The sequence below is a fragment of the Bufo bufo genome, chromosome 1 (genome assembly GCF_905171765.1).
Source record: "Bufo bufo chromosome 1, aBufBuf1.1, whole genome shotgun sequence".
Lineage (NCBI taxonomy): Eukaryota > Metazoa > Chordata > Amphibia > Anura > Bufonidae > Bufo > Bufo bufo.
In genome coordinates, this window is record NC_053389.1 from 601165613 (window position 1) to 601193292 (window position 27680).

The following is a 27680-nucleotide window of genomic DNA, read 5'->3' on the forward strand; positions in this document are numbered from 1 at the left end:
GAACTACCTGCTGTGTAACCAATTGTAATGTTTGTTTAACCAGTTCAAGGCCAGGGCCTTTCTGACCTGGTGGATGTGTGGAGTTTAGTTTTTCTTTCCCTCTCCCTCCCTCTCCTGGGACCCGAGCAGGAAGCGGTGACATTGCTGCTTGGGCTACTTTCACACTAGCGTTTTTTGCTGGATCAGGCAGAGTTCTGCAAAAATGCTTCAGTTACTGATAATACAACCATCTGCATTGTGAACGGATCCGGTTGTATTATCTTTAACATGGCCAAGACAAATCTGTCATGAACTCCTTTGAAAGTCAGTGGGGGATGGATCTGTTTTCTATTATGTCAGAGAAAATGGATCCGTCCCCATTGACTTGCATTGTGGGTCATGACTGATCCGTTTTGCTCCACATCCCAAGACGGAAAGAAAACTGCAGCATGTTCAGTTACATTTTGTCCCCATTGACAATGAATGGGGACAAAACGGAAGCGTTTTTCCAGCATTAAGCCCCTATGATGGATATTAATACCGGAAAATATTAACGCTAGTGTGAAAGTTGCCTTACTGTGTAGACTTCATATATGTCCCCCTTTGTTTCCTTGCATACATATAACTATTAATCAATGTGCTAGTTTCTATAATTTGTCATTTCAAGTTTCCTGCGATTTTACTGCATATACAGGAAGAATTGATGTGTAGTTGTCTGAATATTCTACTTTGTGGTTTCCTTTATAACAGCTAATGGGAGGGATCGGGATTATTCACCACAACTGCACACCAGAGTTTCAAGCCAATGAAGTCCGTAAAGTCAAGGTAAAGTGAAGAAAAATAACTTTTAAACCTTTTCCATATTTCCATTCAGTGAAGCCATGCAGAGATCGGTCATTCAAAGTCTGTGGGACTAATTAAGACGGCATAGTTTGTGTACTGCATAGAAATTGGTGCAGGTGTACTGGCATGTCGTATGTCTGTTTTGTGGCATGTTCACACAACCTTTTCTGGCACCATTTTTCCATGCAGTTTCCCCGCCAAAAACGCATCTAAAGTCTCCCATTTATTTGAATAGGAGGCGGAGCATTTTTTTCCACAATAAAAAAACGAAAACTGCATGCTCTATTTTGGAGTGGATTCTCCCATTGAAAAGAATGGGAAGCTGGGAAAAAAGCGCCAAAACCAGACAATCGGCAGTTTTTCCAAATCCGTTGTGTGAATGTACTCTTCGTAAAAAGGGTTTTCAAAGACTTTAATACTGATGACCTATCTTCTCAGTCAGCTGATTGGCAGGTGTCGGACCCTCACTGATCAGAAACTGATGACCTATCCAGAGGATTAAAGTCCTTTAAATATATATTAACCACTTCTCGGCCCTCCGTTGACTATGCGTTTTGGGTGGTCTGGTTTATCTCAGGACATTCTAGAACGTCCATTCAGAGATGGCAGCTGCACGCTAATCGTGCAGCTTCCGAGTGGGGGCCGCTGGTGGGGCAACCCAGAGAGAAGGCAGGGACCATTCCTTGGTGTCCCTGCCTTCTACAGTCGTGGCCAAAAGTTTTGAGAATGACACAAATATTAGTTTTCACAAAGTTTGCTGCTAAACTGCTTTTAGATCTTTTTGTTTCAGTTGTTTCTGTGATGTAGTGAAATATAATTACACACACTTCATACATTTCAAAGGCTTTTATCGACAATTACCTGACATTTAAGCAAAGAGTCAGTATTTGCAGTGTTGGCCCTTCTTTTTCAGGACCTCTGCAATTCGACTGGGCATGCTCTCAATCAACTTCTGGGCCAATTCCTGACTGATAGCAACCCATTCTTTCATAATCACTTCTTGGAGTTTGTCAGAATTAGTGGGTTTTTGTTTGTCCACCCGCCTCTTGAGGATTGACCACAAGTTCTCAATGGGATTAAGATCTGGGGAGTTTCCAGGCCATGGACCCAAAAAGTCAACGTTTTGGTCCCCGAGCCACTTAGTTATCACTTTTGCCTTATGGCACGGTGCTCCATCGTGCTGGAAAATGCATTGTTCTTCACCAAACTGTTGTTGGATTGTTGAAAGAAGTTGCTGTTGGAGGGAGTTTTGGTACACTTCTTTATTCATGGCTGTGTTTTTGGGCAAAATTGTGAGTGAGCCCACTCCCTTGGATGAGAAGCAACCCCACACATGAATGGTCTCAGGATGCTTTACTGTTGGCATGACACAGGACTGATGGTAGCGCTCACCTTTTCTTCTCCGGACAAGCCTTTTTCCAGATGCCCCAAGCAATCGGAAAGAGGCTTCATCGGAGAATATGACTTTGCCTTAGTCCTCAGCAGTCCATTCACCATACTTTCTGCAGAAGATCAATCTGTCCCTGATGTTTTTTTGGAGAGAAGTGGCTTCTTTGCTGCCCTTCTTGACACTAGGCCATCTTCCAAAAGTCTTCGCCTCTCTGTGCGTGCAGATGCGCTCACACCTGTCTGCTGCCATTCCTGAGCAAGCTCTGCACTGGTGGCACTCTGATCCCGCAGCTGAATCCTCTTTAGGAGGCGATCCTGACGCTTGCTGGACTTTCTTGGACGCCCTGAAGCCTTCTTAACAAGAATTGAACCTCTTTCCTTAAAGTTCTTGATGATCCTATCATTTATTGATTGAGGTGCAATCTTAGTAGCCACAAGATCCTTGCCTGTGAAGCCATTTTTATGCAACGCAATGATGGCTGCACGCGTTTCTTTGCAGGTCACTATGGTTTACAATGGAAGAACAATGATTTCAAGCATCACCCTCCTTTTAACATGTCAAGTCTGCCATTTTAACCCAATCAGCCTGACATAATGATCTCCAGCCTTGTGCTCGTCAACATTCTCACCTGAGTTAACAAGATGATTACTGAAATGATCTCAGCAGGTTCTTTAATGACAGCAATGAAATGCAGTGGAAAGGACTATGCAATTCATCTGATCACTCTTCATAACATTCTGGAGTATATGCAAATTGCTATTATAAAAACTTAAACAGCAACTTTTCCAATTTCCAATATTTATGTAATTCTCAACTTTTGGCCACGACTGTAGATCACTGTATACACAGTGGTGTGTATACAGATCAGGAAGCTCTATGCCGCTTCCTGTCCCGGCCTGGTGGTCATGTGACAGCCGGGACAGTGCTGGAGCTGTCGAGTCTTCCACAGACCTCGACCTGTACAGGGCTTTATAATGCTGTACAGCCTATCTGGGGGTGTATTTCCCCTGTAATTGGGGCTACTATGTCAGCCCCAGTTATAGGAGAAATCAATAGTTAAAAAAAAAAATGAAGTTAAATGTCCCGCAGAGGTCTTGAATGACCTTATGGGAGACACAAAGTGTAAAATAAGTGTTTCGCATTTTTTTTATAAAGTCTCTCCCAAATCCGTTATTTAAAAAATTTTAAAAATAGAAGAAAAAAAATGAAATGCTATAAAATATCAAATTATCTAGCCCATCATGTGAATGGTAAAAATGACACCAAACAGCTTTTTTTTGTGACTTCCCCAAAAATTTGAGAGCCAAATGTACCCCAGAATAGTGCCAATAAAAACTACAGCTTGTCTCGCACAAAATAGGCCTTCATGCAGCTCATTCAACAAAAAATAAGTTATCGCTCTTATAAACTGACAGAAAATTCCATGTTAAAAAATCAAGACGCTGCTCCTTTCCTTCTGAGCCCCCTGGGGGGGGGGGAGAGAGAGAGACAGACAGACATTCTCCTGTTATCTTTTGTAAAAAAAAAAAGTTTGGGCCTAAAGCACAATTTTGTGTAAAAAATAAATAAATTCACACCAAGTATTAAAAATTCTATGAAACAGCTGTTCAGTGAAGTGCTCGCTACACCCTTTAGAAATTCCTTGGGTGGTGTAGTTTACAAAATGTGGTCACTTTTTGGGGTTTTTTACTGTGGGGGTACCTCAGGGTCTCTTGACATGCAACATGGTGCCCCAAGACCATTCCAGCAAAATCTGCCCTCCAAAAACCTTATGGTGCTCCTTTCCTTCTGTGTGCCTGTCGTGTGCCCATACAGTGGTTTACGACCACATATGGGGTGTTTCTGCAAACTGCAGAATCAAGGTAATAAATATTGAGGTTTGTTTTGTTAACCATTTATGTGTTCCAGGAAAAAATTTATTAAAATGGAAAAGCTGCAAAAAGTGACCTTTTTGAAATTTCACCTCCATTTTGCTTTAAAGGGGTTATCTGAGTTATGGGGGAAAAACCTTATAAAACTCATCAGGACATACATATACATTAGTTAAGCTTGATTTTCTTAAGAGAAAACCCATACTTAGGCCGAGTTTACACGATCATGTGTGATTATATAATATAAGGCACCATAACCTATATAGATATAACTCCTTTTAACTTCTGTCGAATACCTAAAGGGTTAACAACATTTCTAAAACCAGTTTTGAATAGCTTGATGGATGTCGTTTCTAAAATGGGGTCATTTATCGGTTGGTTCTATTATGTAAGCCCCACAAAGTGACTTCAGAACTGAACTGGTCCTTTAAAAAAAAAAAAACTACTTTTGGAAATTTTCGTAAATTTTGCTTCTAAACCTTCTAACATCCTAAAAAAATTTAATTGCATTACTAAAATGATGCCAACATAAAGTAGACATATGGGAAATGTTAATTAATATTTTGAGGCATCACTATCTGTCTTAAAAGCAGAGATTCAAATTTAGAAAAACCAATGACTTTTGCCAAATTTTCGTAAATTTTATTTATTTTTTAATAAAGGTAAAACTTGTATTAAATAAAATTTACCATTAACATGAAGTACAATGTGTCACGAGAAAACATTCTCTGAATGGCTTGGATAAGTAAGTGTTCCAAAGTTACCACATAAAGCGACACGTGTCTGATTTGCAAGATTAGGCCTGTTCAGGAAGGGGGTAAATGGCCCGGTCTGGAAGTGGTTAATGCATCTTTTGGTCTGTGCACCAGCTGATCTAGATTCGAACAATACTTTATGCCAGTTTCTGCTGTGAATTACATTAAATCTGCTGGGCTTCGTCATATTTGAAACATGTCAAAGTGCAAAAATTTTCTAATACGTTGTGCGCCATAATTGGTGACTTTTTGCACCACAAGTGTCATTTTATAAAGCTCTCCCCCATTGAGTGTGCTTATTTTGTGGGTAGGTGAAAATGTTATTCTTGGGAAAACAACTTTAAATGTGAAATAATGTGTGTTGCATAATTTGAATAATGAGTAAGAAATAGAAGTAGAAGACTGTACTATGTTTAGTGTAGAAGAATCTTGTGACCTCCTGATCACTGTCTTTACAGCATTGGAGGAGCATAAGGAGTGGGAGAACCCCACCCTGTTTCATCATCTATTATACATTGAGCTAGTCATTCTGACTGGTCTGCCCAAGGGGAGAAATTTGCCACTTGCTTTGCCCCCTTGTCATCTCACAGCCTATCCTTGCAGTCCAAATAGGCGGCAAGTTCCACTCATACCTTTGGTGATTATGGCCAAACCTTACCCACTAAAGGCTCCAGTGACGTGGCAGTGGTTGATCTCGACCTAACTATCCACTCAGCACATTAGGGACAGGGTTGTATTTTTGGGGGGTGGTTACGGTAAGTAGTGGTGCCCTTTGACAACATTACAGGTGTGGTAGCTGGGCCGTTCACTGTCAGTCTGATCTATACATATAATATACTGATAATACATATACTAATGTTCTGATTTCTTTTCTGGAGGAGATGTGTCAAGGTTCTTTAAGAGGGTCCTAGTTGGGCAGCTTTTTTCAGGGCAGACACTACTTTATAGGATGGCATTAGAGAAACGCGTACCGTATCCCTACACCTGTTCAGTTGTTTGAAAGAAGCACCTGGTTATTCTAGTTTTAGGAGGAACTATGTACTCTGGGCCCACTTTGTACAGCCTTTCATTCATCCTCTTCCATATTGTACAGAGCGCTACATGGTGCTTGGGGTTTACACGAGAACAATTACATTTTGTATGCGATTCTTTTAATCACTTTAGTGTAATATAAAACATAACTTTTATTAATCTGTAAATAGTATTTACCGTAATAACAAAACAGTGGAGGACAAGCAAGGGATTGACCTTAATGACCAAAACCTCCCAGTTCTGTAATGGTCAGGAATCTCAGCAGAATTTTTCTTCTACCACCAAACCTCAGTGAGGGAAGACATGGATGGGGCTGCTATTTTAGAAGGGCAGTAATAACTTTTTTCTGACACAATTAATATTGTGTATTTGACAGTGATCTGCTAGTCTTGTACTCCTGTTGGATCCTGTTACTTTGGCTTATGTCTCCTCTCCTGAGTAGTCTGTGTTAGTAACCACTTCCATGTAGTAGTTCTGGAGCATCTATTCGTATGACTCTGTAGTACCTTTCCTTTATTCCTTGTAGGTTTGAGTTGCATTTTGAAATGAAGGCCATTCTGGGTGTTTCCATTTGGGGGTCCCCCTCTACAGAGTCTTCCCCTGGCGGCACTGAATGGGGGCCCCAACTGGTAACAACCATTCTGAACTTTAATGTAGACTGCTGGAGGTTCATTCATAACTTCTAGAAGGAATAATAAAGGAATGACACACAGCTTAGTCATAGAAATAGATGTTCCAGAGTTATTACATGGGGTTGCATGTAGTTGCTAAAACGGACATGTCAGGAGGGGGTTACCTGTTCTCCGTAACATGTTTCGTGTTGATGTCATCTTCTCCGTTTCCTTCCTTTTTCAGAAATTTGAGCAAGGATTTATTACTGACCCTGTCGTCATGAGTCCCAACCACACTGTGGGAGATGTGTTTGAAGCTAAAACTAGACATGGATTTTCAGGAATCCCAGTGACCGAAACTGGAAAAATGGGCAGCAAACTAGTGGGGATTGTGACTTCAAGAGACATAGATTTTCTGACAGAAAAGGACTACACTACCTACTTAAGGGAGGTAATGTCAGCTGCTCCACACATTAATACAACTTTTTTATATATATATAAACAATTTACACCTACAATCGCCCCCACCATCAGTGGATGAATTCTTGTTGAACAGAGGGCCATTCTTGCACCCATTATTGATCCTATTGTTTTGTTTTTGGCCTGTAGAAAGATTTGGGTTCATCTTGGGCTACTCATGGATAGTTTTGGTAACAGTTTTTTTTTTTTCTTCAGTTGCTCAAATATGCTGAGATGTGCCATGCAAAGCTTGATGTGTTTTGACTTGCTAGAAATGTGAAGATATTGTCCATTAACATTTATCTTTATTACATTTCATTTAAAGATTTACAATTTAGGCTACCTTCACACTAGCGTTTTGGCTTTCCGTTAGTGAGATCTATCATGGGATCTCACAAGCGGTCCAAAACAGATCAGATTTGCCCTAATACATTCTGAATGTAAAGGGATCTGCTCAGAATGCATCAGTTTGCCTCCATTCAGTCACCATTCCGCTCTGGAGGCGGACACCATAACACTGCCTGCAGCATTTTGCTGTCCGCCTGACTAAGCGGAGCCAGACTGATTCGTTCTGACACACAATGTAAGTCAATGGGGACGGATCCGTTTTCTATGACCCGTCCTCCATTGACTTTTAATGGTGTTCAAGACTGATCTGTCATGGCTATGGAAGACATAATACAAACTGATCCGTTCATGATGGATGCATGCGGTTGTATTGTAATGGAAGCGTTTTTGCAGCTCCATGACGGATCCCCAAAAACTGCCAGTGTGAAAGTAGCCTTACCTTTTATTTTATTTTTTTTCTGCTTTATTTTTATTAAAGGGGTTGTCAGACCCCAAAACACTTAGCATAGGCCTGAAAAGTGTTTACCAGAAAGGGGGGAAAATACCTTTTTTTATTTAAAGAAAACCTTTCACTAGAATAAAACATCTAAACTAACTATACAGACATGTAGAGCGGTGCCCAGGGATCCCACTGCACTTACTGTTATCCCCGAGCGCCGCTCCGTTCTCCCGGTATAGCCTCCGGTATCTTCATAGTTAGGCTCCACCCAGGGGAACCTGCCGGGGTCTCCTTCTCCCATGCTGTAGCGCTGGCCAATCGCAGCGCTCAGCTCAAAGCCTGAGAGAAAAAAAACCCTCTCAGGCTATGAGCTGAGCGCTGTGATTGGCCAGCGCTACAGCATAGGAGAAAGACGCAGTCAGGTTCCCCTGGGTGGAGCCTAACATATGAAGATACCGGAGGCTATACCGGGAGAACTGAGCGCCGCTCGGGGATAACAGTAAGTGCAGGGGGATCCCTGGGCACCGCTCTACATGTCTGTATAGTTAGTTTAGATGTTTTATTCTAGTTAAAGGTCCTCTTTAATGTTCTTGCAATCTAGCACAGAGCCTAATCCACACTTTCTGGTCATTGTGTGGTCACATGTACTGTTTTAGCCATTCAGTGGCCTCAATGGTCCAGTGTCCCCACAATGTAAATGACTGCTGAACCTTTGCCACTTGTGGATGCTTCATCTCTGAAACCAATGAGTAGCTGCCGCAGTGTACCTAACCACTGATGGGATGCCGTACTTCCAGTCATCGGGGCATTGGAAGCACTGGATCGGAGCAACGTTGAAGAATAACTGAGCGTATCCCACCCCATTCTATTAACCTCTTCTTGGCCCTTGCTACAATCTTTGTTCAGACAACCCCTTTTAATAAAGAAAAAAGGAAAACGCAAATCTTTAAATGAATAAATTACATTTCTTTTTGTAAAACTCCCAGATCTACCCCCTGATTGCTGCCAGTCCTCAGCACTATTTTTATTTTTTATTTTTTGTCTTAACGTATACTTGTTATATTACCTTTTTCAATTGATGTCTAATCATTATCATGCTAATGTTTTCATAGGTGATGACCAAACGTGACGAACTGGTTGTCGCTCCAGCTGGTGTCACCCTGAAAGAAGCAAATGAAATCTTGCAGCGCAGTAAAAAAGGTATGCCAGTGTTAATGAAGCCAATCACTGAATGCCCAAGGGTGCAAGGTCTTTAAGATTCTCGTGTGACTATAGTTGAGTGAATTTGCCCTTATTCTCTGTAGAAAAAATATATATAAAAAATTATATTATGTAGCCATATTTGCTGCATGCAATTTCAATAGCGGCAGAAGTAGTAATTAATAGTCTAGTCTTTCAGCCACTATAAAACTTTCTCCATAAAGGAAAGTTCCTATTGGTAAAATGCTGACCAGGGGAATTTTACATGATTCACCTCTTTCTATTGACAACTTAACTTGTCTAGAAACAATATGGCTGTGACCCGCGTTTGTCATTGCGTGGGTAATCGCATGACTATATCTCTAAGGGTACTATTGCAGGCATTTCCTTACGCAATACCATACTCAAGTTTGGTTGTGGGCAATACAGGCCAAATTTTTTGCATGTGGTTTTGACACAAATGCTGACCATAGAGGTGGAAATTGGGGGGGGGGGAGAAGCAGCAATCCTGACCCCTTTAATTTAAACTTACTTTTTTTTTATTTATTTTTTTAAAGCCATAAGAAGACTTTTACTTTTTCTATACTTTAGGATATATTTAGGTAACATACTGTTATTAGACCTCAGATTATATAACCATCAAACCCAACAATACCAGTGCTCGGTTAGCAAGCCCCATTGAAAGTCACTACATGAGCCTAAAATGTGAACCACAGCTGGCTGTGGTTCTAGGGAGAATGGTGGTGTGGCATTTCTTTAAAACCTTTTTATATAGTGTTTGCATTAATTTAATAAGAATGGTGCTGGGCCCAGCAGCCATTCGTATATGCTAAAGGGTGATGGACATGAGGCCTTCAAAACAAAATGACCTTTTTTTACTGTATAATATTTCAATTACATGCTCTTAAAGGTGTTCTCCAGGAATAATAAAAAAATGGTCTCCAAGCAAGCTGTCCTAGAATGTGACTAGGACGGGTTTCTCCACTTTCAGAGCTGGTGAAGGGGCAGGGCCTCACTACACTGTATTCTGGCGCCTGTCGTCACTTTACATTGTTCAGCTTTGCTGTCGGGCTGCTCAGCCTGAAGGCATATTTCATGCATGATGGCTCCCATTGCAACCCATAGTTATTACATTTATTGTGGGGATAAGTTGCCTTGTAATATATTTAAAAAAAATAATAGTATAAGTTCTATGTATGAAGCTAGTAAAAAAATAAATAAAAATTTAAATAAAATTGCAGACCACAACAAAACAATGGGAAAACTTCAGTGTGTCAATGGTAATTGCATACATTGAATTGAAGCTGCAGTATATTTATCAAGTGCAGTAGTGGGGCTGGCTATGGTGTTGCCAGCACTGTTTTTAGTTGGGACCATCAAATGTTTCACCAACCAAAGATATATATTTTATTTGCAGTATTTGTTTTAGTCTTTACTAGTTGAGCTGAGGGTATAATTGGATTTAAAACTTTTAAAAATACCAAAGTATTGTGGTATTGTCTCACATGAATCTTTTGGAATTGCTCATTGACCAAAGGTAAGCAGGATCCTGGAGCAGATGCCAACATCCTCAACATCAATGCCCCCAGGCTCCTCCTTGAGAATAAGGAGGGGCATATGCCAGCAAAGTCTACAGAAATCGATTGTGGTGGTAAGGAATTGCTTATCCAACACTGAAGTTGATTTCAGGAACTTATTTCCCCATCATGGGTTTTTGAAATATTCTATAATGTTGTAGCATCATAAGCAAGTTTTGGAGACATCTATACAGTCTCAGGGAGTATTGCTTGCCATTTGTGTGACTAGGTATATTTAGACAAAAAGGTAAGTATTGGTGTTCCCCTTCCTGTATGTAAAACTTAACAAATCGGCTGTTACTCACAAACTATTACCCGACGAGATGCCATTAGCATCACGTTGAATAGGGAAAACAAAGTATTGTACAACTGGTAACTGCAGATGTGAATGCTAAAAAAATAATAATAATTTAGCATGTAAACCATAGAAAACAGATATGTTATTATGAACTGATTTTATTAGTAATGTCATGCTTTTCATGGTGTCCTCCATGTTGACATGCTAATGGAACTTTCTTGCTTTGCTTCACTAAGTCTAACATGCTTTTCAGTATGCGGCTATGTGGTTTTTTTTGTTTTTTGTTTTGTTTTTTAACCTTTGTGGCTTTCAAAAGTAACACGTTTTTGCCTTTTACAACAGGAAAACTGCCAATAGTGAATGACAGCGATGAGCTTGTCGCTATAATAGCCAGGACTGATCTGAAGAAGAACCGAGATTACCCTCTTGCATCGAAGGACTGCAGAAAGCAGCTGCTGTGCGGTGCTGCTGTTGGGACCAGAGAAGATGACAAATATCGTCTTGATCTTCTCATGCAGGCTGGAGTTGATGTTGTTGTCCTGGTATGTATACAGAATGGTGTTTGTAGTGTATGGTATTTGTTTCTAGCAACAAGTGAAATGTAGGTTATTGTATATATTGCTGTGTAGGTATGTAGCATCCAGGTTAATGACACTACATTATTTTATTATTTTTCCATCAGTTTTTAAATATATCCATGTGATATCATAATCCAATATGGATTTACTTTTAAGGGCTTTCTTTTTCCTTCCACTCATAGGATTCATCACAGGGTAATTCCGTGTATCAGATAAATATGATTCATTATATCAAACAAAAATATCCTGATCTACAAGTGGTTGGTGGAAATGGTAGGTGTTTAAACTGCGTTACGTGTGTTTATTTTTTTTATGCACCCATTGTGCAGTTTGTTAGCTAGGACTTGAATTGCCTTTCCTGCAATTGGATGTTCTCCTTGCTTGGGCAGAACACATGGCAAGGCTATGAAACAATGAGGTTACTGATTACAATTGTGGAATTGCACTTAAAAAATACTTGCCCTCTGCCAACATCAGTTCACATTTTGAATCTTTGTTTGACAGTGGTGACTGCAGCACAAGCAAAGAATCTCATAGATGCCGGTGTTGATGCTCTGCGCGTAGGTATGGGGTGTGGATCCATCTGTATTACCCAGGAAGGTAAGTGGAAGGCTGTTCTAGCTTAATCCTACTATTGCAATAATAGACATTAATCTATATTTACACACTACTCAACATTGAAATTGCAACACTAAGAAGGAAAAGTGAAAAGTCATGGAATTTTGTTGACACTCCAACAAACAGGTGGCATTGTACAATTATCCCACATTACTTATTTTTTGTTTCATGTGGCTAGAAAAACTTTGCTTTCAATCTTGCATCTATGCCTCTTCTACATGCCACCAATTGGAGCTAGGTGCTTGAAAAATCACCTGCAGATCTTATTGACACCTGCTACTTCCTCAATTTGCGTAACCTTACACCTTCTCGTGTTGTGATTTCAATGTTCAGTGTATAAATGTATTTTTACATTAAAAAAAGTCTTCTTTTGAAACCAGTTGGTATGATCATACATGTGACTTGGCGGCAGTGGTTTTGGAGACTTTGAAGTGTCCTGTGTTTTTATAAAATTGGGCAAATTCAATATTCTCACTTTCAGTTATGGCCTGTGGAAGACCCCAGGGAACCGCAGTTTACAAAGTTGCAGAGTACGCCCGCAGATTTGGCGTTCCAGTTATGGCAGATGGTGGAATTCAGACAGTGGGACATGTTGTGAAAGCTTTGGCTCTTGGTGCTTCTACAGGTAACTATAACAGAATAATTGATCCTCCTAAAAGTATGTGCACCTCTGAAGAGCCAGAGAGATGCCTAACTTATTTAGAATAAATTCTACATGTTATTTTAACTTATTTTTAATAAATTATACATCTTGCCCCAGCATACAGGGGATTAATACTGGTGTACGGGAATGTCATTCCTGATAAATGTCCTCCTTAGGGCTCGTTCACACGAACATTTTTTGCTTTGCCGTTTTTTGCGTTCCGTATACGGAACCATTCATTTCAATGGTTCCGCAAAAAAAGGAATGTAGTCCGTATGCATTCAGTTTACGTATTTCCGCAAATCGCGTTCCGTTGCTCCATTCAAGTCAATGGGTCCGCAAAAAAAAACATACGGAATGTACTCTGTATGTGTTCTGTATCTGTTCTGTTTTTGCTGAACCATCTATTGAAAATGTTATACCCAGCCCAATTTTTTCTATGTAATTACTGTATATGCCATACGGAAGAACTGGAAACACTACTGGGGGGAAAAAAATGGCCCGCAAAACAGACATGCGCTTGTGTGAACGAGCCCTTAGGCTACTTTCACATTAGCGTTTTTTGTGGATCCGTCATGGATCTGCAAAAATGCTTCCATTACAATAATACAACCGCATGCATCCGTCATGAACTGATCCAGTTGTATTGTGTCTTATATAGCCATGACCAATCCGTCATGAACACTATTGAAAGTCAATGATCTGTTTTCTATTGTCAGAGAAAACTGATCTGTCCTCATTTATTTACCAGGATGGATTCGTAATGCTCCGCACCACATCGTGGACAGAGAAACGCTGCTTGCAGCGTTATTCTGTCCGTGATGGGAACGCAACCGAACGGAATGCATTTTGGTGCATTTCGTTTAGTTTTGTCCCCATTGACCATGAATCGGGACAAAACTGAAGCGTTTTCTTCCACTATTGAGATTCTATGACTGATCTCAATAGCGGAATTAAAAGCTCTAATGTGAAAGTAGCCGAAGACTACCTACACATGTTGCAGATTACATGCGGTTTTTCCACACAGATTCTTGTGCCGAAAAACTGCAGCGTAATACAGTACCAGCAGCGTGTATCCAATTAGACAAAACATTTACACGGTCTATTGGTTCTGTACAGAAATTGTCCTGCCGTTTGGATTTAGAAATCCACAGTATGTCTATTACATTTTCAAATTTTGGTGTGAATTTCACCCTTTATAATGCAAGAGTCAGAGCTCTAGCAAAACCACAAGTAACACATGTAATAAAAAGCTTTGCTGGCCATACATGGTGTAGATTATTTCTCTTTTTTTTTTTTTGCCCAGTTTTATCTATTCAAAAAAAAAAGCTGAGGCAGTATTAATCATGTTTTGATGGAAAACAGTTTCAAATCATTTGTATGCGTGATTGTCACAAAGACAGTTAATCTTTCTTTCCCTTCGTGTAATAATACATCATGGCAAGGGGGTCGTTCCTGCAAACTCTCTCATTAACACCATGATGCTAGTAACAGCTGCCATCCCACTATTATGGCCAGAATTAAAGGGGCGATGCAATAGTAGAAATCCGCGCCCCCCCCCCCCCCCCCCCTCCCCAATGCCCAGGCCCCTCCTATAGACTATACTTACGCAGTGCCTGGCACCTGTGTCCCTCGGATCGCTGGACACCCACTGTCACGTGGATCAAAACATCGGTGACCAGCCTTCCTAGTGTAAGCCGTGATGCTAGAGAGGCTGGTCACTGTTGCGGCCTGCTATTCGCTGCTCTCCCCCCCTCCATTGACTGATGTTTTGAACCATGCCGCGGGCGTCCAGGGATTCAGGGAATGGTTAAGTATCGTCTATAGGAGGGAGGTATTTCTTCTATTGGATAAACTCTATAAAGCCTACGTAGTTCCCATCTGTTGGATGCCAGGTAGTAGCTGCGCCTCGTATTGAAGGTCATTCCTATTCAATTGAATGGAACTGAGCTGCAGATCTTCTTGTGACCAATAAACATAACATTACAAACTGAGGTCCCTTCCCACAGCTAATCGGAGGCACTGCCTGACATTTGCCCACCACCAGTATGTTATTTATGACGTAACTTATCTATAAAAAGGCAACCTATTGTCCTACAGCATTGATTCACAGGCAAAATGGCTCCCATTCTGGAGTTAGGGCTCTTTCACACCTGCGTTCTTTTCTTCCGGCATAGAGTTCCGTCGTCGGGGCTCTATGCCGGAAGAATCCTGATCAGTTTTATCCTAATGCATTCTGAATGGAGTGAAATCCGTTCAGGATGTCTTCAGTTCCGGAACGGAACGTTTTTTGGCCGGAGAAAATACCGCAGCATGCTGCGCTTTTTGCTCCGGCCAAAATTCCTGAAGACTTGCTGCAAGGCCGGATCTGGAATTAATGCCCATTGAAAGGCATTGATCCGGATCCGGCCTTAAGCTAAACGTCGTTTCGGCGCATTGCCGAATCTGACGTTTAGCTTTTTCTGAATAGTTACCATGGCTGCCGGGACGCTAAAGTCCTGGCAGCCATGGTAAAGGGGAGCAGCATACTTACCGTCCGTGCGGTAGTGACGTCAGGGCGCCCCAAGCGCATGGATCACGTGATCGCATGGCACGTCATCCATGCGCATGGGGGGCTCTAACGTCATTCTGGAGCGCCCCGGGAGCCGCGCAGACTGTAAGTATACTGCTCCCCCGCTCCCCACTACTACTATGGCAGCCAGGACTTTAATAGCGTCCTGACTGCCATAGTAACACTGAAAGCATTTTGAAGACTGATCCGTCTTCAAATGCCTTCAGTACACTTGTGTTTTTCCGGATCCGGCGTGTAATTCCGGCAAGTGGAGTACACGCCGGATCCGGACAACGCAAGTGTGAAAGAGGCCTTAAAGGGACTTTAACCCGCAGTTTTGGTATTTTAATTTTGCATAATTTTCACTCTGTTCTCTATTCAGTGATGATGGGCTCCTTGTTGGCTGCAACCACAGAAGCGCCTGGTGAATATTTCTTTTCTGACGGTGTGAGACTAAAGAAATATAGAGGAATGGGGTCACTGGATGCCATGGAGAAAAATACTAGTAGCCAGAAAAGATATTTCAGGTCTGCTTAAGTTTTGTTTCCTGCTCTATCAGCCGCTCCTATTACGGTTTTCCCTTTTCCTCAAACGTAAAGATTTGCTTTCCTATACTTGTTCTTTATACCTCAGGTTGTGCTAGATCAGCAGTTGGATAGAATTTTAATCTAACCACAAAGACAAATCAAGCATTAGGGTGGCACAAATCATGTTGCATTACGGTTATCGGTAACTGTCATTAAGAGGGACTGTTTAAAGAGGACCTTTCACCAGTCCTAACATTGTGAACTAAGTATCATGACATATACAGCGGCGCCCAGGGATCTCACTGCACTTACTATTATCCCTGGGCGCCGCTCCGTTCTCCCGTTATGTCCTCCGGTATGTTCGGGGACTTGGTTATAGTAGGCGGAGTCTGCCCTTGTTCTGCTGGGCATCTCCTTCTCCTAGGCTGTAGCGCTGGCCAATCGCAGCGCAGAGCTCACAGCCTGGGGAAAAAAAACTCCCAGGCTGTGAGCTCTGCGCTGCGATTGGCCAGCGCTACAGCCTAGGAGAAGGAGATGCCTAGCAGACTCCGCCTACTATAACCAAGCCCCCGAACATACCGGAGGACATAACGGGAGAATGGAGCGGCGCCCAGGGATAATAGTAAGTGCAGTGAGATCCCTGGGCGCCGCTGTATATGTCATGATACTTAGTTCACAATGTCAGGATCGGTGAAAGGTCCTCTTTAAAGGAGGTTTCTAGGACTTTAATGTTGACTAGTATTGATAACCTATCATAGGTCATCAGTATTAGTTTGAGGCTCTGGCACCCACACCAATTAGAATTAACACTGTATATAGAGCCAGTTCAGGACCGCTCAATACACTGTGTAGTTGCTGTGCCAGATAACTGCAGCTGAGCTCCCCGTCACTAGGTCATAAATATCCACATTTCAGAAGTCTAAATTGAATACCTTCCTATGTAATTTCTACTGTAACTGTGCGTTTTTATTTATTTTATCACAGTGAAGGGGACAAAGTGAAAGTGGCTCAAGGTGTGTCTGGTTCTATTCAGGACAAAGGGTCCATCCATAAATTTGCACCGTACTTAATCGCAGGCATTCAACATGGCTGTCAAGACATAGGGGCCAAAAGTCTTTCCATTTTACGGTAAGCAGTTAATTTACTACTCTACCTGTGTAGAGTTTTTTTTTTTTTTCAATCAAGAAGTTCTCTCTGTAATAAATGGACTGTCTGTAAGGGTGCATTCACACGACCTTATATATTTTGTCTGCCCAAAAAAAAGGTCAAGTCCGTGTGACAGCCATGGTTTTTGTCGTGTGTTTGTTCTTTTTGTTTTTTCTTTGTTTTTTGGCACCCATTGTCACAATGCCTAGTCTTGTAAATAAGGGTACTTTCACGCTAGCGTTATTCTTTTCCGGTATTGAAATCTGGTAAAGGGTCTCAATACCGGGGGGGAGAAACGCATCAGTTTTGTCCTAATGCATTCTGAATGCAAGGCAATCCGTTCAGTATGCATGGATCTCTTCTGTTCCGTCCCTTGTATGGTATTTGACCAGACAGAATACCGCAGCTTGCTGCAGCTTTTTTTTTTTATACCGTACTTGCCGGATCCGGCATTAATTTCCATTGAGATGTATTAATGCCGGATCCGTTACTAAGTGTTTCAGAAATTGCTGCATCACTGGTTTTCCGGTCTGCACGTGCACTGTGATATAGGAGGAGCTGGTTTCGCTTTTGATCTTTGAAAAAATGTAAATACCGGATCCGTTATTCCGGATGAGACTTGATTCGTCTAACTGATCCGGAAAAAAAAAAGATATCTGTTTTCCGGATCCTGAACAATGCTAGTGTGTAAGTACCCTTAAACAGACAAGAATAGGACATGCAGATGCTGACAGCCCACTTGAAAGGAACGGGTCCGCATCAAATCCACAATAAAAGCAGCTCGGATGGGGGCCAAAAATGGTTAATGTGAATGGTGCTTAAGGCACACAAGTGCTGGTTACTTTAGAGTGAGAGACCCTTAATTGGGGATCCACCTCAAGTAAGTGAATTTTTTATTTTTATTATTTTTTCTTGCGCAAGAGAAACTTAAGGTGCATCTGTCAGCAGATTTGTACCTATGAAACTGGCTGACCTGTTACGTTTGCACTTGGCAGCTGAAGGCATCTTTGTTGGCACCATGTTCATATGTGCCCACATTGCTGAGGAAAAAAATGCTTTACAATGGGCAAGTCAGCCACTAGGAGCAACGGAGGCGTTGCCCTTACTTCTAGAGGCTCTGCCGTCTGCAACTGCTGCACCCTCTCCACTTTGACTGGTCCAGGCAGTGAAAACTTATCTACGCCTGGCCCTGTCAAAATGGAGAGGGCACCGCAGTTGCAAGGAAGAGCATCTAGGTGTAATGGCAATGCCCCCATTGCTCCTAGAGGCTCATTTGCATATAGTATAACATCATTTTTCTCAGCAATGCGGGCACATATGAACATGGGACCAACACAGATGCCTTCAGCTGCCAAGTGCACATGTAACAGGTCAGCCAGCTTCATAGGTAAAATCTGCTCACAGATGTCCTTTAAGAGGAAAACATGAAGAAAATCATACCTAGCACTAGCTGCAATTTGAAGAGAAAATTTCACCCTTTGTAATGCAGGTTTTGGGTTTGGTGTTCAGGCCTTCGGTGACTGAGGCTTATTTCTGGATAGTAAATGATCCCCTATGTTAGGCGTATTTCTGGCCCAGATTGTGACTTTTCCCCATTCACGCCAGGTCTAAAAAAGTGGGCAGGGACCGGCCGGGAGGCCAATCTTATTTACCATTTTCCTTGCCTTGTTTAGGCGTAGAAAATGGTCTAAATGTAAGACTGCAAGGAAGTGGCAGTGGATCCGCTGAAGTTGTGTAGAGACCAATGTCCTGCGGATATCCCACCAGCTACAAGGGATATTAAGACCGGCTGGATATTAAAACGCCGGTCTTAATAAATGACCCCCTAAGTCTTTAGATTCTAAAAGTAATGGTGAAGATCAGCTTGACACAAGTTTGTGATGCTATTACCAAAAATTGTCAGGATAGAATTTGAGAAGTAATGCATGGTTTGATACTTGTGCAGGTCCATGATGTATTCAGGAGAACTGAAACTGGAAAAGAGAACAATGTCAGCCCAAGTCGAGGGTGGTGTCCATGGTCTCCATTCGTAAGTAGTTTTTCTATGTTAAATTTTTCTGGTGATGTTACATCTTTATGCTATTTAGATTTTATCGAATAAGTATTAGTTTATAATCATTAAAAATGTATATGGATGGTAAATATATTCCCTGAAAAGAAGTTGTCCATGCCACACGCTCAATAATAAATTTTTACCGGGCCTGGGAGAAAATGTTTATATGGACTTTAGGAATCGTGCACATGACCATGATCGACTGGGAAACACAGTCCATGTGTCAGCCGTGGCTCCCCTTACCCTAACCGTACCATAGTAATTTATTAAACAGCAAGTCCGGTCTCTCTTTGATCGCATGGCTATTTCAGTGTATGAGGGCTTATAATGCTCTCTTCATAACTTAAAAGGGTTTTCTGAGAATTTACACTGATGACCTATCCTCTGGCCCTGACCTTCTCTCCCTGCTCACCAAGCACAGCGCCGTCCATTTGAAAATGTCTGTGCTTGGTATTGCAGTGCAGCTCCATTCACTTAAATGGGACAGAGTGTCTAGGCCATGTGACTGAATATGATGTCACATAGCCTAGAGGGTATGATGAGTGAATGCCACAGCGCGAGTGCCAGTGCCTTCTCAAACAGCTGATTTGCCAGGGTCCTAGGTGTCAGACCCCCCACCAATCAGATACTGATGACCTATCCAGAGGATAGTTCAACGGGAGTGAAGTCTCAAAACTCCTTTAAGTAGTTATGGTTTTGCTTCATTTAAGGGCTCGTTCACACAAACGTTTTGGCGTTCCGTATACGGAACCATTCATTTCAATGGCTCCGCAAAAAAAGGAATGTACTCTGTATGCATTCAGTTTCTGTTTTTCTGTTCCGTTCAAAGATAGAACATGTCCCATTATTGCCCACAAATCACATTCTGTGGCTCCATTCAAGTCAATGGGTCCGCAAAAAGAAACGCAACACATACGGAAATGCATCCGTATGTCTTCCGTATCCGTTCAGTTTTTGCGGAACCATCTATTGAAAATGTTATGCCCAGACCAATTTTTTTTTTCTATGTAATTACTGTATATGCCATACGGAAAAACTAAATGGTACTGGAAACACTACTGAAACAAAAAAGATCTGTTAAAAACGTCCCGCAAAACACGGAAAAAGCCATACAGTCGTGTGAACAAGCCCTAAGGCATGTTATGGAAATTTGATCTTTTTTGCATTATATACCTGTTTTATAGGGAGTGTAACGCACTTTCTTGCATTCATATATGGTTTTCAGGCATCAGATCCTTGATGGTGGTTATATGTGATCTAATAGTAGGGTGTTTCTTTAGAAACCGGTTTATAGTGGTCTAATGTTCATGGACAAGATTTATATTTTAAAACTTAACCATACCAGTAGAACAATTCCAATTAGGCCCCTTTCACATGGGCGAGTTTTCCGCGTGGGTGCAATGCGTGAGGTGAACGCATTGCACCCGCACTGAATCCGGACCCATTAATTTCTATGGGGCTGTGCACATGAGCGGTGGTTTTCACGCATCACTTGCGTAAAAATCGCAGCATGCTCTATATTGTGCGTTTTTCACACAACGCAGGCCCCATAGAAGTGAATGGGGCTGCGTGAAAATCGCAAGCAAGTGCGGATGCGGTGCGATTTTCACGCATGGTTGCTAGGATGAAAGTCTATTCACTGTATTTTCCCTTATAACATGGTTATAAGGGAAAATAATAGCATTCTTTAATACAGGTCAATTGAGGGTTCAAAAAATAAATAATTAACTCACCACCTCCAATTGATCGCTGGTCTCCTGTTCTTTCTTTAGGACCTGTGGTGACATCACTGCTCCTCACATGATCATCACCATGCTGATGGACCATGTGATGAGCTCAGTGACGTCACCACAGGTTCTTTGACAGGTCCTGAAGAAGGGACAGGAGATGCAGCTACGCGGTCAATTGGAGGAGGGGAGTTAATTTTTTATTTTTTAACCCTCAATTGACCTTAATACAGAATGCTAAAGAATGCTATTTTCCCTTATAACCATGTTATAAGGGAAAAATATAAAATTTACAGAATACTGAACCCAAACTTCTGTGAAGTTCGGGTCTGGGTACCAAACATGCCGATTTTTAAAACGCTTTGCACTCGCGGGGAAAAAATTGCGCATGTTCCCGCAACGCCCGTGTGAACCCAGCCTTAAAGGGTTTTTCCTGAGATTGATATTGATTGCCTAGCCTCAGGATAGGCCGTACATATCAGATTGGGGTCGTCTGACTCCCAGCAACCCCGTTGATCAACTGTTAGAGGAGACTGCAGCGTTCTGGTGAGCGCCACAGCCTTTTCCTAGGCCAGTGATGTCATGTTAGGTAGGTACAGCTCGATGCCAAGTGAATCTAGTAACTGGGGCTGAGCTGCATTGACAAGCACAGCTGCTATTCAATGGAAGGCGCTGTGCTTGGTAAACTGCTCAAACAGATGATCAGTGAGGGTCCCGAGTATTAGACCCCTGCCAATTTTGATATTGATGACCTATCTGGAGAATAGGTCCTCATAATATCAGAAAACCCCTTTAACTTTCTGGGAGCAACAGAAGATCTGGCTCCAGGATGTAGTCATACTTTAAGCAGACGTACTATCTGCCTTGACTTTCACATCAATATGCAGAGCTGTACGTGCACATTTTTATTGGATGGTACGTATATGTTTGCTAGACTGTTAGAAACCATAGAATCTTGAAAATGGGTTAAAAAAAAACATCCCGTCTGACCCTTGTTTCCTTGGCAGCAAACAAGACTGTTGGCCTGCAGGCCACATAGGCATAAGCTTGTCAAGTAGACCTTGTTAAAATGGGTCTAATCAGTTAGTCGCCATTTTTGGTTTATGGGTGCTTGAAAGGGTCACTGAGTTTTGGTAAACTTTTCATATGTCATAAAAACATATCAAAAGCTTTGATCGGTGGGGGTCTGAGAATGGAGACCACCACTGATCACTAGAATGAAGAGAAGAGCATGCATATGGTAGGGCATGCAAGTAGTATCTTGCCAACCTATTCTTCCAGTACTAATATATCTGAAGATTTATGCATTAATATAATGCATAATTTGCTCTGTACTACTACACACTGAGATTTTTTTAAATTCGCTTCCTAAATGATAACATGGATTTTAAGTCTTACTATCCTTAAGTTACAAAATATATTCCTATCTGATATATTTGCTCCTATATTTTTGGTTGCCTAATTTTAAGTTATTGGTGATGGGCTCAGTTAAAACCACTTCAGTGACCAGATGGCTTTTAATCTTCTTTTTTCTTTCTTTGCACATGCATCCATTCTAGATATACATTTCTGCCATGTAAGTAGTGGAGCATTTAACTTGCTTATATTCTGCAACTTCATATAACCTTTTAACAAGCACACAAGGGATTGCGATCATTTAACTATTTGTTTTCTTGGATAAAAACATACCATAAACTAGTTTTTGTTTTATTATCTTCTGAAAAAATACTCGCGTTATACATGTAGTTTCTACAGACCGCTCGAGTAGGTCCATTGCAAACATATGGGAATTCCGGAGTTAGCTGAGTGCTGTACTCTCTCTGGTACTCCCATAGAAATGAATAGAGCGGCCGTGCATATGTGTGCCGTTCCGGTCATTTCAGGGGAGCTGCTGTGGGCAGCAGGTGGTATGGGGCCCTCGTTCTCATGATTGGTGGGGTCTCAGCAATACTAACCCCACCGATCTGATAGTTATCCCCTATCCTGTGAATAGGAGATAACTTAACTTAAAGGGGTTGTCAGTTATTTTGTTTCTAACTAGGCAAATGTGAAGGCTTTACCATGCACTTACTGCATCTGTGGTGGCTGCTTTTTCGGATTTCAGAGGGTCACATGACCTGTCATGTCAGCTTCTTAACCTGCTCTGATGATGATTTGTGCACTGAGAGCAGATGTGTCTGTACACGAGACGTCTCTGTGCTGGCCACGCCCCCTGCACTGCCTTCTGCTCTCTTTCTGGATTCTTTAGGAAAAACTTTAACCCGTTCAGCAGCAGACTCGGGGTTGAAGGCTTTACTGAGTAGCTGCAGGCAGTGAGGAGACAAATGCTGGGCACAGGCGCTGACAGGAGTTCTGCAGAGCATTGCACCAGAACAGGTAGGGGGAAGATCCTGTGTGTATCAGCAGTGTCATTGTACAGCTGGGACATGTAGTCCTACACATACAACATGCTGCAGTGTCTCCCAGCAGGCAGACATGTCACTCAGGGCAGCACTTGTATTCACTCCTTTTGCAGAGCAGGGGGAGGGGCACAGATTGTTATTGCAGGTAAAGGGCCAGAAGAGAACCAGGGAAATGAGGAAATATATATTTTTTGCCTAAAACATGCTTATTTTAGTTATATATTGCTGCCCATCAGATTTACAGTGCTTTGTTTTTTTCTGAACTCTGACAACCCCTTTAAACCAACCAGAATACCCCTTTAATAGAAATATGGTAGTGAGTAAGGATTGGTTTGCTCAGGTGGGGGAAGGTCTTTATTTAAGCTAATCCACGTTCTATAAATTTTCATCTGCTTACCACATATGTAAAAACGTTTCTTAAAAGGGGTTTTCCATTTATGTGTAAATAAAGGCGAAATAACTATATAAATACAAAGTTATAAAAAAAAATGAAATATGCTTTTGTATTACAATTGCTCACTGTTTTGAAGATCTTTGTTTGTTGTCTGAAAATGGCAACAGCTGTCTACATTCAGAGGCAGCAAACATGAGCTTAAAGGGATTCTGTCACCAGGTTTCACCTCTGTCAGCTAAACATATGCTGATGTTCAGGGCCTCATCAGGATTCCTAATGTGGGCTTCTAAATGTGATCCGTAGCCTATTTTGCTAAAAAACAGGTTTTACTAACCTGTCACTCAAAGAAATAAGGTGCCCAAGGGGATGTCAAGGGATGCAAGGTGCCGGCCGCACCCACCGCTGTTCGTGCCCAGCGCTGCCTTTCCAGACTTCTGCACCGCCTCCTAATCCTCTGTGCTGCCTCTCGCTCTCCCTCCCCCCTCCTGCTGTAAGATATCGCGCGTGCGCACAGGGCTCTGAGAGGCTGGCGCCAGAGTGCAGGTCATACCTGGGTTGAGCGAAGTGCCGGCGCATGCGCACTTCGCTTTAAGAAGCCAAATCGAGAAGTCCGCACGGGCGCATCAGGCAGAGCCCTGTGCGCAAGCGCGAGATCTTACAGCAGGAGGAGGGAAGAAGGGAGAGCGAGAGGCGGCACAGAGGATTAGGAGGCGGTGCAGAAGTCTGGAAATGTGGCGCTGGACACGAACGGCGGTGGGTGCGGCCGGCACCTTGCATCCCTTGACATCCCCTTGGGCACCTTATTTCTTTGAGTGACAGGTTAGTAAAACCTGTTTTTTTAGCAAAATAAGGCTACGGATCACATTTAGAATCCCACATTAGGAATCCTGATGAGGCCCTGAACATCAGCATATGTTTAGCTGACAGGGGTGAAACCTGGTGACAGAATCCCTTTTAACTAAATCAACAGCAAGTGACAAATTCTACAGAGCACCGTTCTGCACTCCAGGCTGTTCGGCTCACAGAGCACTGCTTAGACAACATGCATCGGCACACACTTCAGTTTAGAGTAGGACTAGATCTGTAGTATGTTCAACCTGTGAGTTTAAACAAGAGTTTTCATTCAGTAGCTGCAAATTTAAAGGAGAAAAAATTACATGTGGTCTGGCATGCTGTAAAAGTAATACTACGAAAAAAATGACCTGGTCACTGTCCCTGCCACGGTTAAAGCCATTGATTGGCTGGCAGCAGAGGCATGCATGTAGATGGCATGCAACACTTCGGTTCCAGCTGTGATTGGAAGTGGCGGTGACGGGAGCTGCAGTGTGGGAATTGGGACTCCATGGCCAGTTTTTTATTCAAATTTTTGCACCATTCCAGGTCACCAGTATTTCTCTCGTGTAATACAAATGCATTTAATTATACAGATATGTAAAGCCTTTATATTGCTATTTAGAGATGAGAGTATTTATATTTTTCACTTTTATTTATTTTTATGTGCTAGGGCATTGCAGACTAATGGAATTGTGCATCGGTTAACTCCTTTGTGCGATTAGCCTTCTATACACAGCAGAAGGCAGGGTTTTAAACATTGAACCCCCTCAGGAGTTGAGCAGGCACCACAGCTGGCTGGCGATTGCTGTTGTACAGCAGATACCTGCAGGTAGTGTCCGTGATCAGCGAGAACTCCGATCAGAGACTTGACACCTAAAATGATATGGTAATTTGCAACCACAGCATCTGAGGTCATTAACATGGAGCTGGTTGCTACCGGTAACTGCTCCAGAGTGAAAAGATTGTGGGAGCCTTAGGGTGCTGTGGCAGCCATAAGCCTTGTAAAGGTTTCCAGGCCTGCCATAGCAAGGTTCTGGTTGAGCCCTGCCTGTGGCAGTACTAAATAGAAATGGGGATTTTACCTTAGATGACAATGATAAAAGTGATCCAGTAACCGGATGTTTAACGCTAGAAATAAAATTTATAAAAAGAAAACTGTTTTTAAAAACATAAGTAAACTGACTTCAAATGACTTCATTTTACAAATAAAAAAATGAGAACATCATTGGTATTGCTGCATGCAAAAATGCCTGAACTATTAAAATTATAAAAGTATTTATCATGTTCACCTCTTTCCCAATTATGCAAATTGGATTTGTCATAAAGATGTTTTTTTTTTGTTTTGTTTTTTCAATTAAACTAATGGATGGTATTGTATCTCGGGGCTCTTTGGATCACTGAAATCAATCTCAAACATAGTAATTAGTTTGCCGGGTGACCCAATTAAAGGAAAATTACTTGGTAAGGACATTCCACATTATTAAGCAGCCCACGGTTTTTAGGCAATATGGTAAACATAAAGGGTGCTGGCACACAGTACAGTGCAGTTCTGCCATGCGTTCAGGATGCTGAAATTACTTTAGTCATTCCCACTATGCAGAACACCAGGGTTTAATGAGGCTGCTAAACTGGCTAAATGGAAAACCATCCTGAATGCATGGCAGAACTGCACTGGAAGGCATCAAATAGTGCAATGCCTTGCCCTTGCCTAGGTATGAAAACATTAGATATTTCACAAAAACTTGAGCGTGATCATTGTACGATGAAGAGATTTGTGGCTGATTCAGAGCACAGACTGCTTTGTGCAGATAAAGGCATAATGAGGAAGGTTTCTGCCAGACAAGTTCTTCTGATTGAGAGCAGCTCTTAAAATGCCATTACAAAGCAGCAAACGGGTATTTGAAGCTGCTGTTGCAAACTTTTACGGTGTAGAATCCACCAGAGGCTTGCAGTTGTGTATAAACCTACTATTTGGCCACCCATAACCAGTGCTTACAAGCAGAAACTGTTGCAGTGGGCCCAGACATACATGAAGACTAATTGACAGTCTTGTTTACCGATGAGTACCGTGCAACCCTGGATGGAGCAGTGGATGGCCACTGTGTCCCAACAAGGCTGTAGTGTTAACTAGGAGGTGGCTGATTAATATTTTGGGCCAGAATCATGGGGAGAGAGCTGGTAGTTCTCTTTTAGGGTTTCTGAAGGTGTAAAAATGACCTCAGCAAAGTATATAGCGTTTGACCGCTTTCTTCCATGGTACAAAAAGAACCATGCCTTCCATAGCAAATTCATCTTCATACATGGCTATGCACCATCTCATGCTGCAAAGATTACCTGAGTCATTGGCTGCTATGGGCATAAAACGAAAGAAACCTGTGGCATGGCCACCATCCTTCCTGACCGCAACCCTTTTGAGAACCCTTGGGCCCCTTGCAGACGAGCGTTTGTCACGCTGTAAGTCCAGCGCAGCTCCCGGCTTGACCTCCCAGTACCACTTGGAGCCGAACCAGAGTTCGGTAAATTTTTTTAACAGTATAAATCAATTTCTGAAGTTAAGCTCCATACAGTATTGAATCGACTTTGGATGTTTCATCTGAAGCAGATTCGCTCATCCCTAGTTATTTCACACACAAATCCTTGACCTGTTTAGCAGGTTCAGTAACTGTACTTTATTCCTTTTTAAAGTACTTTTTTTATTTTTTCAAAAGCATAACTTTACTCTTAGGGCTCTTTCACACTTGCGTTGTCCGGATCCGGCGTGTACTCCACTTGCCGGAATTACACGCCGGATCCGGAAAAACGCAAGTGTACTGAAAGCATTTGAAGACGGATCCGTCCTAAGATAGAGAGATATATATATATATATATATATATATTCCACACCAGATGTCCATAAAACACCCATTGTTCCTCAGACAGACATGTTTAGAGAAACCAGTACAGATAAATTTGTGTCTCTAAACAATAAGTATAATGTTCTCTATATATTCACTTTCAACACATTGAACTTGCCATGAACCCATCTTGGTTTTTTTCAGGTTCATGCTGATCACATGCTGTTAAAGGCAATGATCATCCATATTGAATATAGTATCAGATACATTGTACACTTATGAAAATGCACAACATATAGAGCAACCAAAAATCATTTGTACCCTAAACTAGTACCAACAATACTGCCGCCCTATCCCGTAGTTTCTAAAATGGGGTAACTTTTTTGAAATTTCTACTCTAGGAGTGCATCAGGGGGGCTTCAAATGGGACATGGTGTAAAAAAAAAATCTGCCTTCCAAAAACCGTATGGCATTCCTTTCCTTCTGCGCCCTGCCGCGTGCCCGTACAGTAGTTTACGACCACATATGGGGTGTTTCTGTAAACTGCAGAATCAGAGCCATAAATATTGAG

At 41.9% G+C, this 27680-nt stretch overlaps 1 protein-coding gene across 5 annotated transcripts in view; it reads left to right on the forward strand.

Moving 5' to 3' along the window:
- The window catches only part of IMPDH1 (inosine monophosphate dehydrogenase 1), a 208289-nt gene that overhangs the window by 177183 nt on the left and 3426 nt on the right, over positions 1 to 27680 (forward strand). For all 5 annotated transcript variants that reach the window (XM_040413529.1, XM_040413533.1, XM_040413532.1 and 2 more), the window contains 10 exons: positions 730 to 804; positions 6726 to 6932; positions 8840 to 8927; positions 11145 to 11344; positions 11563 to 11653; positions 11885 to 11980; positions 12480 to 12623; positions 15575 to 15719; positions 16704 to 16847; positions 18811 to 18894. In XM_040413529.1, coding sequence (XP_040269463.1) covers positions 730 to 804; positions 6726 to 6932; positions 8840 to 8927; positions 11145 to 11344; positions 11563 to 11653; positions 11885 to 11980; positions 12480 to 12623; positions 15575 to 15719; positions 16704 to 16847; positions 18811 to 18894 — 1274 coding nt within the window. The remainder of the gene's footprint in view (positions 1 to 729; positions 805 to 6725; positions 6933 to 8839; positions 8928 to 11144; positions 11345 to 11562; positions 11654 to 11884; positions 11981 to 12479; positions 12624 to 15574; positions 15720 to 16703; positions 16848 to 18810; positions 18895 to 27680) is intronic.